The sequence below is a fragment of the Xylocopa sonorina genome, chromosome 17 (assembly GCF_050948175.1).
Source record: "Xylocopa sonorina isolate GNS202 chromosome 17, iyXylSono1_principal, whole genome shotgun sequence".
NCBI lineage: Eukaryota > Metazoa > Arthropoda > Insecta > Hymenoptera > Apidae > Xylocopa > Xylocopa sonorina.
This window is the reverse complement of record NC_135209.1, coordinates 1,148,109-1,162,532: the sequence shown is the minus strand read 5'-3', so window position 1 is coordinate 1,162,532 and position 14,424 is coordinate 1,148,109. Positions and strand designations below refer to the sequence as shown.

The window sequence follows — 14,424 nt, the reverse complement described above, 5'->3', positions numbered from 1 at the left end:
TTTTGTCTACATCTAAGACCGTTCTTAGCTTCGCCTTTCGAAGTTTCGAAACAGACAATGAATGGCTGGGAACCTCTGCACTGTATAGGACATGCTTCAGCACTCCTTCAACACCCAGGTTGCTTATCACGTTCAATGAACCAATTTTCGTTGCTAATATAAAACACCCACTTTTAGCAACTCCAACTTTTATTGGTGGATTTAACTCAACGAAATCCTTCGTCAAATCTTCTCTGTTGATTAAATGATCTGATATTCCTGAATCCATCAGGAACGTTATCTCGTTTTTCGTCTCGCACTCTTCAGATTCATAATCGTCGGTCATAAAAGCAAAACCGGAATTTTCACTTGATGATAACTGTTGAGCCATTTGCACCGTTTGATTCGTCCTCTTTTCCACCTCTTTCTGGTTTTTCTTCAACTATTTCAAATAGTAACGACATTCACGTTTTATGTGTCCTGGCTTGTTGCAATGGTGACATCTGATCCCAAGAATTCTTCTATTATTTTTGTATTTATTGAATTGTCTAAATTTTTGACCGAACTCCTTAATCTTCAAAGTGTTCAAATTTGGTTTTTTTGTCGTATTCTCTGTACTTTGAACATGTAGCACTTTTGTACTTGTATCTGCACTTTCCGTTTTTATTTTCACTTCGTCGTCCAGAAGCCGAGTTTTCACAAACGCCAGAGTCAATATATTTTCAGATAGTGTCTCTATTGCAGTAATTACACCGTCATAAAAAGGTTAATAATAAATGTGCCACTTTATCCGTTTCTTCTAGCTTGGCATCGGTGGCTAATAATTCAGTAAACAAATTATTGAAAACAGTGAAATGTTTAACTAATGACATGTCTCCTCGCAATTTTAAACTGAGTAATTTCTTCCTTAAAGCCAATTGAGTTACGACGCTCTTTCTTCCATAAATTTTGTCTAAATTATGGACAATATCTTTTGCTGTTACATTGCCACTTGCAAAACCAAGAAACGAATCCGATAAAAATTCAATAATCACCCTCTTAGTCATCAGGTCTCTTGTCTGGATCTCCTTGGTCAATAACTTTAACCACATTTAGTTCAGTTAATAACGAACGAATTCTGAACTTTCACACACTGTATTTATCACCATCAAAAGGAGTAATATTTCTTTTCATTTTTAATTGATCCATAATAGAAGTTGATACGCATGTTCTCGCACAATGAACAACTTTATTCAGATGTGTTTTTTTTACTAAACTTAAACTTAATTAAGCTTAAATTGTCTTAGTACACTTAATACACACTTAATAGTACACTTAATAACCAACACAAACTATTTATAATTTTTAAAATTAGTTTTTCACAGTTTCTACGCGTTAGACCTGGGCCCATGACCTGTTAGAAATGGGTTTTATGATTAATCGCTAGACGGACAAACGAAGACTTGACTCGATTTCCGACAACTGACGCGCAAAACGCCAGCCACAGCACGCCACGATCCCCGATCATCCTATCCCTTATTTATAAGCCATGTTATATAAGCAGTTTCTATAAGTCATTTTTAACAGCCATGTTTTGTGTTTTATTTATTGTGTGCCTAGCAACCTTGCTTCGTTGGCATTGGATGCGAATTCTAGCCCATTGTATTATGTAATATTTCCTTCTGTGTACATTTCTTAAGTAATCTATGATCTTCTTCTTCTACCATTGTACCGTCAAACTTATCGTTCTGGATATTTCGATAGCTATCGATTAAGATTAACTATCTGGTGCAAGTTTTTTAACTTATATTTTACTTCTAATTTACAGTATGTACAAGTATCTTAGGATTAAATTGATGCGTGAGTTGAACTGCGTTGTAGAATGAATGATACTGAGGGCGAAAATTTGTTTCGATGGGAGTCGTCTAGGGTGGTTAGACTGGTGGAAGTGGAAGTTGTAAATCGGTGATTGGTAAGGTCCTTGGTGTGAGGGTGTGTCGAAATGGTGGGTTAAATGATGGGCAATGAAGGTACAGAAACAGGAGAGGTAAAGGCAAGTGAAAGTCCGTCGAAAATCTGTTGGAGATGTCCATGTGGTCGCAGTCTGGTTGAGTGATCTTAAGGGTTGTGGAAAATGAAGAGATTTACGGCACAGTGTATGCTATTGAGATGAGTTAAGGCCAGGAATTGCGAAGTATGCGTAAAGTCACGTACCATTTGAATTTGGCACTCAGATGGCAAAAGGAAACTAAAGACCTTTCTCAAAAATAGCAGCCATTTCAACCGTGGCATAAATCTCGTAATGAAATATGGGATGAGCCTTGAATTCTGTGGTTTTCGGGAACCGAACAACCACTCTTTGCCATCTCTCCCGGAGCTTCACAATACCATTTTTCTAAAATTCTCTTGGCTTACTTTTAAAATATTCTTCGAGGCTGTTTTTCACTTCGTTTAGTGATTTGAATTTTCTGTTGCGAAGAAAATTCTTTAGGGAGAGCAACTAATAATAGTCCGATGGTGCAATGTCTGGAGAATATGGAGGATGTGGTAAAACATCCCAATCAAACTCTAGAAGTTTAGTTCGCACTGCTAAAAAAACGTGTAGCCTTGGATTGTCGTGGTGTAACACAACGCCACATCTCCTTACCAGTTCAGGACGTTTTGTTATAATGGTGTCCTTAACACTAGAAAGACGGAAACTTTGTATATACCTACATTGCCCCAAAGCATTCAAAATGACTGCATTGTGAAAAAATAACTAATGTGTAAAGAAATTTGTTTAAAATTAATTTTTAATATTTCTTATATTATTTACAGTCCTACAACAAGTTATTAGTAAGTATTAACAATAAAAAAAAATTACTTCACTTGGGAAAAAAATATTTTATGCATTATTTGTACATTTTAAGCAAATGAAAGTGGAAATCTTTGTGTGTGTACATTTTCCGCAAACATACTTGTGACATTTTTCACATATATTATTTGCTTTGTTATTGTGGCAAAGTCGTACTTGACAAATTTTTCGTTTGTTAGAATATGTTGTATTTGGTGTTTATGGGTCTTCATTTTCTGATGACTTTTTCTGTCTTGCATTTTTGTAATCGGTGGAAAGCTGTTCTGTTAATTGAAACAAAAACTGTTTTCGTTGTATTTGTATTCCTGTCGCTTCCTTGTAAAGGATCCAAGCATTTATAGCAGCCAAATCTAAAATATTGAAAAATATTTGGAGGGGCCATCTACGAGAACTAGATTTTACGGTATATTTTCTGGCCATTTGATCCGTCATATCAACTCCAAATTTTGTTTTGTTATAAAATTGAATAGAGTCCAGTAACATTTTTTTATTACTTCTATCAATTTTCACAAATTTATGCCTGGAACTTAGAACAGCTACTCTTTTATTCGGTTTGCTTTTATATATTGTAAGGACAGAATTTTCCGATTTATATAAGAGAGTGGAAAAACGAGACATGTTATCCTTCGTTTGTTTGGCTGCTTTGGGTAGTTCTCTTTTATTTCCCCTAATAGTTCCAACTAGTATTGTTTTTTTGGCCAATAATTTCGTCGCGAGTGACATGCTGGTGAAAAAGTTATCGGTCGTGATATTCCTTCCACAATTTGTGTATGGCTCGACCAGTTTCAGAACAACGTGTTCACTGAGAAGCATTGACGATGGTCGTTGTTGGCCTTTCCCCAAGTAAGGAAAACCATTCAAAATGTACTTGCTACTAACATCTGATGCAAGCTAGAATTTGATGCCAAATTTGTTGGGTTTATTAGGCGTATACTGTATAAACTTGCACCTGGCTTTTGTTGGAAATAGTTGCTCGTCAACTGTTATATTTTGCCCTGGTTGATAGCAAGCTTGACTATTTGCAATAAACTTGTCCCATATTTCCGAAACCAAGGCAAATTTATTTGTTTGTAGGCGCCTACTTTTTTCGGTTCTTTTATCAAACCGAATAAATCGTAGGATTTGCTTGAACGTGTCTCTGGGCATAGTTCTTCTAAAAAATTCAGAACCCCACTTTGCTGACCATAAATAACTTAGTTTTTAATTTTTTGCCTCGTAGGCCCCACGAGCACATAAAATCCCAATAAATGCACGTATTTCCGGTAATGATGTTGTCCAATCGTACCCCAAGATTCGGCTGCCTTCTTCTTCTGTGCACTTTTGTATATGTTTGATAATATAGTTATCTATAATCAACGAGAATGCACTGACAAGATTATCTGCCATAATGTTCCTTTTTGCGTAGCCTGTTGACCCTTTCACACCCTTGAAAACACAAGTAGATGGTGACCTTTCAGGAATAACACCTTCGGCAATTTTTCTCCACACAGTACCATCGACAGCTGTTCCGGTTTCTTGAATGGTGTTTTCAGTTTCTTCATCAGAGTCTGAACTACTTAGCACCCTACACCTTCTCCTGGGCATATTGATGACACTTTCATTTTCATCGTTGGTGGTCGCCTCTTCATCGCTATCTTCAGCATCAGGTGTCTCATTTTGAACATAATCCGATTCATCTTCAGATGATTGTTCCCAATTTGTTGCATCTGATTCTATATCGGAACACTCTTCACCTATGTTCCTTAGCTTTTCCAATAACTCTCTTCTCTTCGACATTTCTTTCATGAACTTAGGGCTCAAAAGAAATCAACTGAACAACGTGTTAGACCGACTGTCACTGCATAAAGCAGGCCGGTCCAAAGTCAAAACGTGCCCAGATCGCGGTCCTCCCACTCTATCAAAGTGTATCGATTACAGTAAGTAATCCTACATCAATGATCTTTCTTCCGCCCAGAGCTACGTTATCGCGCGTTCAAGGGGAATGAGATGCGTGGGCAGGCTTGACATAAAGATTCGAATAACAAGTCACGTACGAGTGACGGTAATCAAAAAATATATAAACTGTTATGCGAATTCGGAGCCGATCCGGTCATATAAGAAATTTACTCAACCCAATAATAAAAGTCATTTGATTATTTAAAATTTCCCAAGCAGTCAAAATGACTGCTTTTCGGCAATACAGGTATAACACCTATATATACCGGAAATGAAAGAGGGGGGGAGGCAACTACTATGATTAATAAACGCATTTATATGTTGTACAAAAAGTCACAAAATTCTAAGAAACTGTGTCTTTATATACACAATTGTTTTTCTGATTTAAATTGGAAAGCAGTCAAAATGACAATTTTTATATGGACCATTTATTTTGAAAGTGGAGTAAGCCTTTTTTAAAAACAGTGAGCTGTGACATAATTTATGCTTAATTTAGTGTAAACTTTTTTTTATAACTAGTTAGTATTTAATATCTTAAAAAATGTCAAAGCTCTGTTCAATTTAAATGTTGTATCACGACACCAAGTATATTACACACGAAAAAACTAAGGATATGCAGCAGCTATTACCTTATATACCTCCTGTGCATCATGAATATTTCAAAACACTGCCACATGAAGAGCATAAATAATTAATAATACCAATATGTTGTGTTAAGTTTAACAATATATAAATATAATAAACGTTTATAATAAAAAATGCTAATCCTATTTTATTTCTTGTTATTATTTATAAACAAAATTGGATTAATATGAGATATATTTTAAGTGAAATTAAATGATATTTACAATTGATTAATTATGAAAGTGATGTAAGTCCATTTGCAGCCTGGAAATTGTAAATTATTTTAGTTAAATTCGCCTAAAAGAAATTTATATAATCAAATTACATATCGATAAATTTACAAGTACAAACATTACCAGACTTCACATAATTAGCCTATATTTTAGGAACCACCGGTGACCGGTGATGCACAAATAATAAAAGTACTTAATTATAGTAAATGTGGATACTGATAAATTTTTCAATAATACCATTGTTATTACAATGGTTTGAAGAAATTAATGCAATATAGAATATATTGTACAAAAATAATTTGACTAGTACATGAAAAATATACATTTTATCAGTGCATATTGCGATGGGTCAGATTGAAACGCTGAAGGCAAAGAAAAAGTGAATCAACGCACTGTCAGATGATGTACTTGATGAATAATCTTCATTCGAAGCCATATTTTTATGGGCTAATAAAAAAATTGAATGATATAAAATGCAAAGAATATTGAATGATATAAAATGCAAAAACGTATGCAGATTGAAAAACTACAATATAACAAACACACTTACTTGCTCGTAGAACATACTGAATAAGACTAAAGAATGAAAGTAATCACTTAGCAATCGAAGCACGATTGTTCGAAAAAAAGGACAATCGTAAGAATTGCTTACCGCGCCGTGGGGTCACCGGTGACCCCCACCACGAAAACAACTACAAACATGATTTTATAACTCATTTTATCTGTTGTCAATAATATTTCAGCATAATATGCATCGCATAATGAAAAGTTCACGTCGGCGCCTTGAGTAATCCATCGAAAATGCATCTGACAGTCAACGTGTTAATTGTCAGATTTGCTAACAGTCAATTTTCTCAAAACAAAGGAAAATGGACTTGCACCACTTTCAAAATAAACGGTCCATATGTTTCTGTTATCTTATGATTATTCATTAGTCCAAAGTCGTGTGCAAACTGAATGATGATTTGGTCATGACTCACTCTATGAAAGTTTCTGGAAGGAATTTGGGATATTACAATTTTTTCAGTCGGGTGAGGTAGCAGGTCGAGGCGATTTTTGCGGATATGATGAGTGACTTATATGATACAATAAAATGATCTGTGGAGCTGTTCGTAATTTGAGGGATAATATAGTTATATAATATATTGTGACGGTTTTCTCGTTACAATTCGCAAGAAGGGGTAATTTGTGACGGTGTTCCCGTTTACAATTCGCAAAAAAGGGGGTAATTATACCAATAATAAGGGGGTATATAACAATTTTAATCCGGGGTTAGGTAGGTGTACAAAATATCCGCGTGATTACACTTTCCACGGATTCGCCAACGCCAAGTAAAAGAACAAGTTAATTGCCTAACCAGTGGATATTTCGAAGCTGCGAGGCTGGGACTTTTTGGGCGCCAGCTACTCAAGAAGTAGTAAAACTAATGGACTACGCAGCCCGGGGAAATCCGGGGCAGAATAACTCTCGAAACTTCGAAATGCTCCTTCTTTCGACTACGTCTAGCTGAATGCGCAAATTCGGGTCGCGGGATACTGAACTCACGGCTTCTTTTTATTAGGTTGGTGCGTATGAAATGTCGGATTCTTAAGTGATTGTATAAAACTGTATATCTTTCTTCAAAAGCTGTTTATTCAATCAAAGTATGCTCCATTCGCTTCAATACACTTCTCCCAACGAGATTTTAAAGCGTAGATGCCTTTTTTAAAAAAATTTTGGTCTTTAGAATTAATAAACTCTGATATCGAGTTTTTTAGACTGTCTTCATTTTCATAGTGTTCGCCCCTTAAAAACAGCTCTAAATGCTTGAAAAAATGAAAATCGGTCGGCGAGAGATCCGGTGAATATGGTGGATGCTGCAAAACTTCATATTCCAGTTCGTTCAGTTTCGCAATTGTTTTGCGCGATGTATGCGGCCGAGCGTTGTCATGGAGCAGTAGCGGGCCATGCCGATTCACAAGCGATGGGAGTACAATTTTTAACTTATCGTGCATCTCATCAATGTACTGGCAGTACTTTTCGGCCGTAATTGTCTCCCCAGGTCGAAGGAACGAATAATGGATTACCCCAGCCGCGTTCCACCAAACTGTGAACAAAATCTTCCGTGGATGAAGCGATGGCCTTGGAGTATGGGCACAAACCTCATCCTTGTCAAGCCACCGAGCACACCTCTTTCTATTGTCATAAAGAATCCATTTTTCGTCACACGTAATGATCCGATCAAAAAATGGCTCTCGGTGAAATCGGGTTAGCAATGATGAGCATACGTTTAACCGATCCAGCTTATTTCGCTCTGTCAGTGCGTGCGGTACCCACTTGTCCATCTTCTTAACCTTGCCAATCTCAGAAAGGTGTCTCAATATCGTTGTATGGTCAACTTTCATCCTGATAGCAAGTTCCCTCGTGGATACGGCTGGATCCGCTTCTACTAGAGCCTTCAGGTCATCATTCTTCACAGACGTTTTGGGTCTTCCGCGCGGCTCATTTTGCAGTGAAAAATCGCCAGTCCGAAATTTTTCGAACCAACGCTGCACTTTCCGATCGTTAACCGTATTCTCCCCAAACGCTTGGTTTATGTTGCGTGCAGCTTTTGCAGCACTATTACCAAGTTTGTACTCATATAAGAAAATGACGCGAATGTCGGCAGAATTCATATCGGTAATAAACTCAAAAGAAATAAAAAAGGGAAGACCTTCGAGAAAACCTATTTTGTTGAAATGAGTCTCTGGCAATGGACAATACGAGTATGAATGAGGTTATGCCAAATACAAAAATATAACGAAAACGGGGAGGAAAACGTCCGCATGTAAAGAGAATCCGACATTTCATACGCACCAACCTAATACTTTCCGAACAACCCAATAGTTTAAGTGAAGCGGCTGTATAAATGTTGAATAGATGTGACTATTCCTTGTTGTAGTCCGTTTTTTATCCTGAATTTTCTGTGTTGAGTGTTTTCCGTCATATATGATGAAGATTTTACCCTGTGTCATGTTCTATATGATTTTGGTTAGTTGGTGTGGGACTTTGAGTTTGTGTGGTTTGAATAGTAGTCCGTCTAGCCAAATTGTGTCGAAGGCTATCTCTAAGTCTATAAGACAGTCGCCTACGCATAGATTTTTGCTTAGAGTATCGTTTATGTGTGGTGTTAGAGTATTTATTGCGTAGACGGTGAATGTTTTGTGTTTGAATCCAAATTGGTATGTGGATATTAGTTGGTTTTCGTCTGTGTGTTTGTTTTATGATTTTAGGATTATTCGTTCGAATAGTTTGCTTATGTTTGGTAGCAGGCTGATTGGTCTGTAGCTGTCAGGTTGTTTTCCGTCTTTACTTTTTTTTTATAGCTATTGTTTTAGCTGTTTTCCATTTATCTGGGAAGTATCCATTGTTGAGAGCGTTATTAAATATTGTTGCGTATAGATACATGTATTTTAGTGGTAGCTTTTTGAGGATTAGGTTGAGTATATTGTCGAAACTGTAAGATTTTTTATTATTTGTTGTTTTCTGGAGTGCTTTGAGTTCGTGTTGTTAGGTGAAGTTTTGGATTGGGCTTTCAGTTGGGTTGTGAGCTGTTAGTGGTTAGTAAATTGGGTTAGTGGTGTGTGGTTGTTTGTTTAATTGATAAATTTATTTTTGACAGTTGTTGTTACATTTCTTACCATTTCATTGAATTGGTTGTTTGTTTTGCTGCTGTTTTGTTTATGTTATTTTGAGAGTCTGGACTGTATTTTGAGTCGTCTATATTTATATTACTGCTACAAAAGGTCATTACTTTTTTGGCTTTATTTGTGGCGTACTGTGTACCTTTTAGGTTTGCTAAGCGTTTGTAACATTCTTTGCATCTTTTCCTCATCTTTCTCGCGGGTCCTTGGTGTGAACTGAGGGCAATGTAACGGGAGTAAGAAACCACACTCGACCTTCTTGCCCACAATTTAATATACAACAATCAACAATAGCCAACAATGGCGAACAACAATAAAACAATAGTTCTTAATGTTGGAGGCGGTGCTATGGCTACGATTTCTTTTACGTCGCTACGCGACTCTAGTGAAACTCAACTTGACCTCACAATTCTTAACGAATATGGAGGTTGCTCTAACGAACAGGGTGTTCTCGCCGAACTGTTCTAACCGAACTATATGCTAGCGTTGTTCTAACAGAACTATGTGCTTGCGTCGTTCTAACCGAACTGTCCGAATCGAACTGTCGCGAGGACGAAAATGTCGTCCCTTAAAAATGCGTATAGAAAAGGATGGGAAATCCCAGAATGAAAAGGATGGATGCACAGACGAGGAGAGTGAACGTTTCCACGAAACGTAACGGACGGAAATTGGTCATAAATAAACCAAGTTTAAGGATCTACCGTACGCGACTGGCAATGCTCAGTCGCGACGAAATCTTAAGGGAAACAATTGCTTGGCCCAGATGATGGACACAAACCAGACGGGTATCAGGTTTAGGAAACGCACGGGCCTGGTCGCCAAGTGCTAACCCGCGGTGGCCAGACCTGCGCTGTGTCGTAGGAACGCATTGTTATTTCTTTAGAGAATTTACGACTAGAAAATACCAGGAATCGTAGCCGCCACAGAACTTAAAAAATGTTTACTCCGTCTTACTATTAATACATCACTAGGGGAATTCTCACTCTTCAATAAATAATCAATAATTTTTTCTCTAAATTTTAAAATTTTATAACGCTTGGTTCCCTACTTTCTGTGTATGTACCACGCATTTACTAAAGAGGTCCTGCATATTAGTTCCACGACTACTTTTTGGTACCATTTTACTGTTTTCCGTAAATTATTATAATACGAACACATTTGGTCGGATATGTCAACTCCCTTTTTCGCACTGTTATAAGAAAAAACTGTATCAGGTTTTAATTTATCGTCTTTGCCACGAATAATGGCGCAATTATGAGATTTGGAAATGGTTAGCATGCACAGGGGTCTTTCGTCTGTCCACTTTAAAAATTTCACGCCGCTCCGATTTTGAAGAGAGATAATGTCGCCCCGTTTCTGTTTTTGTTTTGTCTGCGGAGGTAGAAATTTTCTATTCATTTTTACTATACCGCAAATTTAGGTTCTTTTGGTGAGAAGATCTTCTGCTAAAGGAATGTGAAGGAATATGTGTACTATGCATACGTGTTCAGGAGGTTACGAACAAAGTGTAGAAGTCAAGAATCTTTTGAAGAGCTTTTTTATTGCTTGTTTTCTCGAGGAATTCTCTGCGGAGACTGCTGTCTTGCAGTTTTCCTATTTTCCTCGTAGGCGCGTTACATACCTCGCGCCTGTTGATTGGATATTCAGTTTTGGCTGCTTTTGCCAATCACTGAATATCCAATCTTAAGCCACCGCCTTCTTACAGAAGAGTGGTGGTGTTTCTGGTGGGGGCTTACTTTGTATGTTACCATGTTTGGTTATGTAGCGAGATTTCCGCTGGGCCTAATACCTGCGCCGGGTGACCAAGGGTAGCCTGGCCACGGGCAGTGGACCCTTCGGAAATCCCCGGTTTATGGCTTCCGCATGTGCCATCGAGGCCGTTAGAGAAAGTTAATTACTGCATGTCTGGAAAATGTTAGAAGTTTAAAACGGTTCCTCAAAAATGGCTTAATTGCTGCGCATACCCTAAACCGTGCTAGCCGTTTGTAGCGAAAGGTCTTCTATTGTACCTTACTGCTAGCCGTTACAAATGCTTGTATAAAAACTGTCGATAAATAAAATTCGGCCCTTGAATAATACATCTCCAATCAATTTCATGACTACATCATGGGAATGTGTTTTTACAATTCTTGTTTCGGTTTTTTTCGGAATAAATATGCGTATTATATGTATATCCGTCCGGGTGGCAGAGTTTGTACAGTTTTATACAACGATGATCTCCAAGATCAAGTCCGTGAAGAATAATTTATATAACGCAAGAGGATTGTCGCAGTCCGTCTTTTTCATCAATAGCCCTTCTTCTTCCGAATCCTCTTCCTCTGATGCAAGTCTTTCTGCTATTTTCCACCACTCCGCATCATCATCTTGATCCTCTACATCAGACTCCAAAACTCCATCCTCCATGGTATTTCTATCGAATGCCGTGTCCGATGATGATGAAAGTATTGTACGTCTTCGTCTCCTTCAATCACTGAATTCTATATTCATTGTATCTAATATTTAGATGGCAAAAGATTAAAAATTAAAAATGCTAACCGCCTTTTTAGAAGGAAAAAAACTGTTTACTTACAGGAAAAAATTACCGGAAAAAATGTGTGCTCAGATAAATCGTTATATCAGAACTCTACTGACCTCGCACCTCACAGGCACTTCACACAGAATACTTGCACACCAATAGAACTTCTTCTATCTTGCCGTCAACTCTAAACTCAGTAAAACTCACGTCGTTGTCTAAATGTTCTGGAAACTGGAAATTCGGTCTATTCGAATTAGCTAGTGAATGCATATTTTGAGTGGGACGGAACAGTTAGTTGCCTGCTGTTGTATGTTTTTTGTCGGTTGTGTTGGTGCTTTGGAGGGAGAGTGTCGGTGTCGAGCAATAAATGAGTCACAAGTTCCGTGATACTTTTATTTGGTATAGCAGACTCTAACCTCCAACTAGGAATCTCTGTCTTTGACGAATTTTTGTGTCGGCTTATAAATATTTTGTTTGACTCATCTGTTTCGATGATTGGCCACCGTATATTTTCTGGAAAGCCAATCACCTGACTTGTTTGTTGGTGCCGCCTTTCTTGTCGCTTAGGAAGAGCAATACGGTCGTTGGCGGGGGTAGCTGTGGTTGAATATTAATTTTCAGTAATGTAGCGGGATTTCCCGTTTAAAGTTTATTTTTCTATTGCTTCTTAAAAATATTAAAAATTAAAACGTCTCCTCAAAGGTAGCTTAATTATCCTGCATACCATAAACCGTGCTAGCTATTTCTGCAGCGAATATTACTTTATTTTTACTGCTGTTAGCCGCTACAGTGCGTTTACGTTTTCTAGTGTTTCCAGTCTTGTTTTTAAATCATTCATTATTTTCGCATGTGTCGTTTTGTTTTTGTAGTAGTGCATTTTGTTGCGCACCTGCAATTTTATTGATCCTTGCAGTGCACAAATTCTAATTTAAGTAGAGTGAATAGTAAGTGAAATTCGACCTTTGAATTTTACGACAGATTCATCGACACAAATTTCTTCGCTGGGTGTAAAATAATTCAAAGTCTTGAATTTATATAATCAAGATAACCAGTGATGATCTGTAAACTTGTTGTAGTGTTACTACCTCGTTCCCCTACTATTTGTATTTATATGCAACATCCAAAAAATTTGGGCAAATCGATCTCTTGTAAAAGTGTTTGCAAAAAATGGAATGTAGCTTATTGCGTCTGTTGACCAATATTTTTTCATATTGCTAATTGGTGTTATCCCCATATCTACAATCACTGCAATCACGCCCAAAATTCTTTTTTTTGTGACGTCGTATCAAGTTTGCCAGAGCGACCTTGACGATAGCGCCTTTCCCTATAACCTTTCTTCAGTATAGTTGTTTGTATCTATTATTATTTGATCGTCTAGTTCTTCGATAAAGAACATCTTGAAAAAATGGAAAGGCTCTCTCACATCGAAGGGTAACTGTGGTCCTGCAAATTTTTCGCCAGGTACGAATTTTATTCTGGGTGATACTTCCTTTGATTCGTCACAAGCTGTCCATTTTGATTTATCGGAGGTTTGTGGGGCATCACTATCACTTTCGGATTCGCTATCTATTACACTGATTTTTCTACTTCTTACACCTACTACTATAGCATCATCTTCATCGCTTTGGTCACTTTTCTTTTCACTAATATCTTTATAAATACATTGGATTTCGTTATGAATTGTATCAAAACAAAATTCGTTTTCACTAGAGCTGAGTTCATTTGTGACATCCATTTTTGTAGGAGTTCATACAAAATCACGGAACCATCGTTCTTTCATTATCCTATCGTTGTTGTGATGTGTCATTTGATACATCGTATAAAGGTCCATCAACAGTTAAGGAACCTTTTTAACACGTTCAGTGCCACGCCGGGTCCGTATGGACCGGCGACAGATTTTTCGTTCTTCTATCACGGCGCGTGTGTCGGTCCTTGCGTACTTGTGAGACTGAACATTTAAATTATGCGATATCGGTTTTTGTTTGGTCAATGCTTCAAGGAATAGAATAGAATACTTAAAAACATTAATGTAATTCATTAAAACAAGATATGCAAAGGTAAGGTTCCTTTGTACATTGGTTACAAAAGGTTGTTACTTTTGGCGTTACATTTTTAGCTGTCTTTGGTCCTAACATTCGTGTATTCTGATTACAGCATTCGGTGCAATATCTTCTAGTTTTGTGCGCACTGGCTTCTTTTTTTCCAAGTGATGCCGAGGATTTACACGAGTGTCCACTTGTTTCTCGTTCTCCTGCATAAGTCTGTCAACCAATTTTTTGCGGTACATTGTGATAGACATCTTCTGGCCTGTTGTTTCTTGGTATATAAAGGAGGAATTTACAACAGCAGTGTTCAATAACAACTCAAAACCTAATTTTCGATACCAATTCATCGATTTTCGTAATGGATTACTGTATGCAGCAACTTGTTCTGACAGGTCAATCGACTGCTGTCTTACTAACAATTTTTGATTTTGTTCGAACGGTCTCCATTTGGAGTGTATGTTTGGTCGAAAGTAACAGAACGTCACGCTTCTCTTTCCACTTCAAAACTGTGATCCCTTCTTTACTTTCTTTAGCGACACATTCCCCCCGTTTTAGCTTTTTGAATACCACTTCTTTTGGGGTATCCTTGCGGTTACTC

General features: G+C 37.4%; 2 protein-coding genes and 1 pseudogene across 2 annotated transcripts in view; all 3 read right to left on the bottom strand.

Annotated features, from left to right (window-relative positions):
* Med27 (mediator complex subunit 27) overlaps nt 1–14,424 on the bottom strand; it is a 419,500-nt gene that overhangs the window by 372,636 nt on the left and 32,440 nt on the right. The window lies entirely within an intron of this gene.
* LOC143431164 (histone-lysine N-methyltransferase SETMAR pseudogene) lies at nt 7,239–8,597 on the bottom strand (annotated as a pseudogene).
* Nucleotides 9,454–10,664, bottom strand: LOC143431163 (uncharacterized). Its single transcript, XM_076907720.1, has 4 exons — nt 10,341–10,664; nt 10,211–10,250; nt 9,556–9,627; nt 9,454–9,482 (listed from the first exon to the last, which is right to left on the bottom strand). The coding sequence occupies exons 1-4, from the start codon at nt 10,662–10,664 to the stop codon at nt 9,454–9,456; spliced, it is 465 nt and encodes a 154-aa protein (XP_076763835.1).

What these genes read in the sequence shown, in the direction of transcription:
- LOC143431163 (XM_076907720.1), bottom strand. Translation starts at nt 10,664, where the DNA reads ATGAATAGAAAATTTCTACCTCCGCAGACAAAACAAAAACAGAAACGG. An exon ending in TAATATGCAGGACCTCTTTA is followed by an intron (nt 10,251 to 10,340) that starts GTAAATGCGTGG and finishes TATTTATTGAAG; the next exon opens with AGTGAGAATTCCCCTAGTGA. An exon ending in TGTATTAATAGTAAGACGGA is followed by an intron (nt 9,628 to 10,210) that starts GTAAACATTTTT and finishes GCGACGTAAAAG; the next exon opens with AAATCGTAGCCATAGCACCG.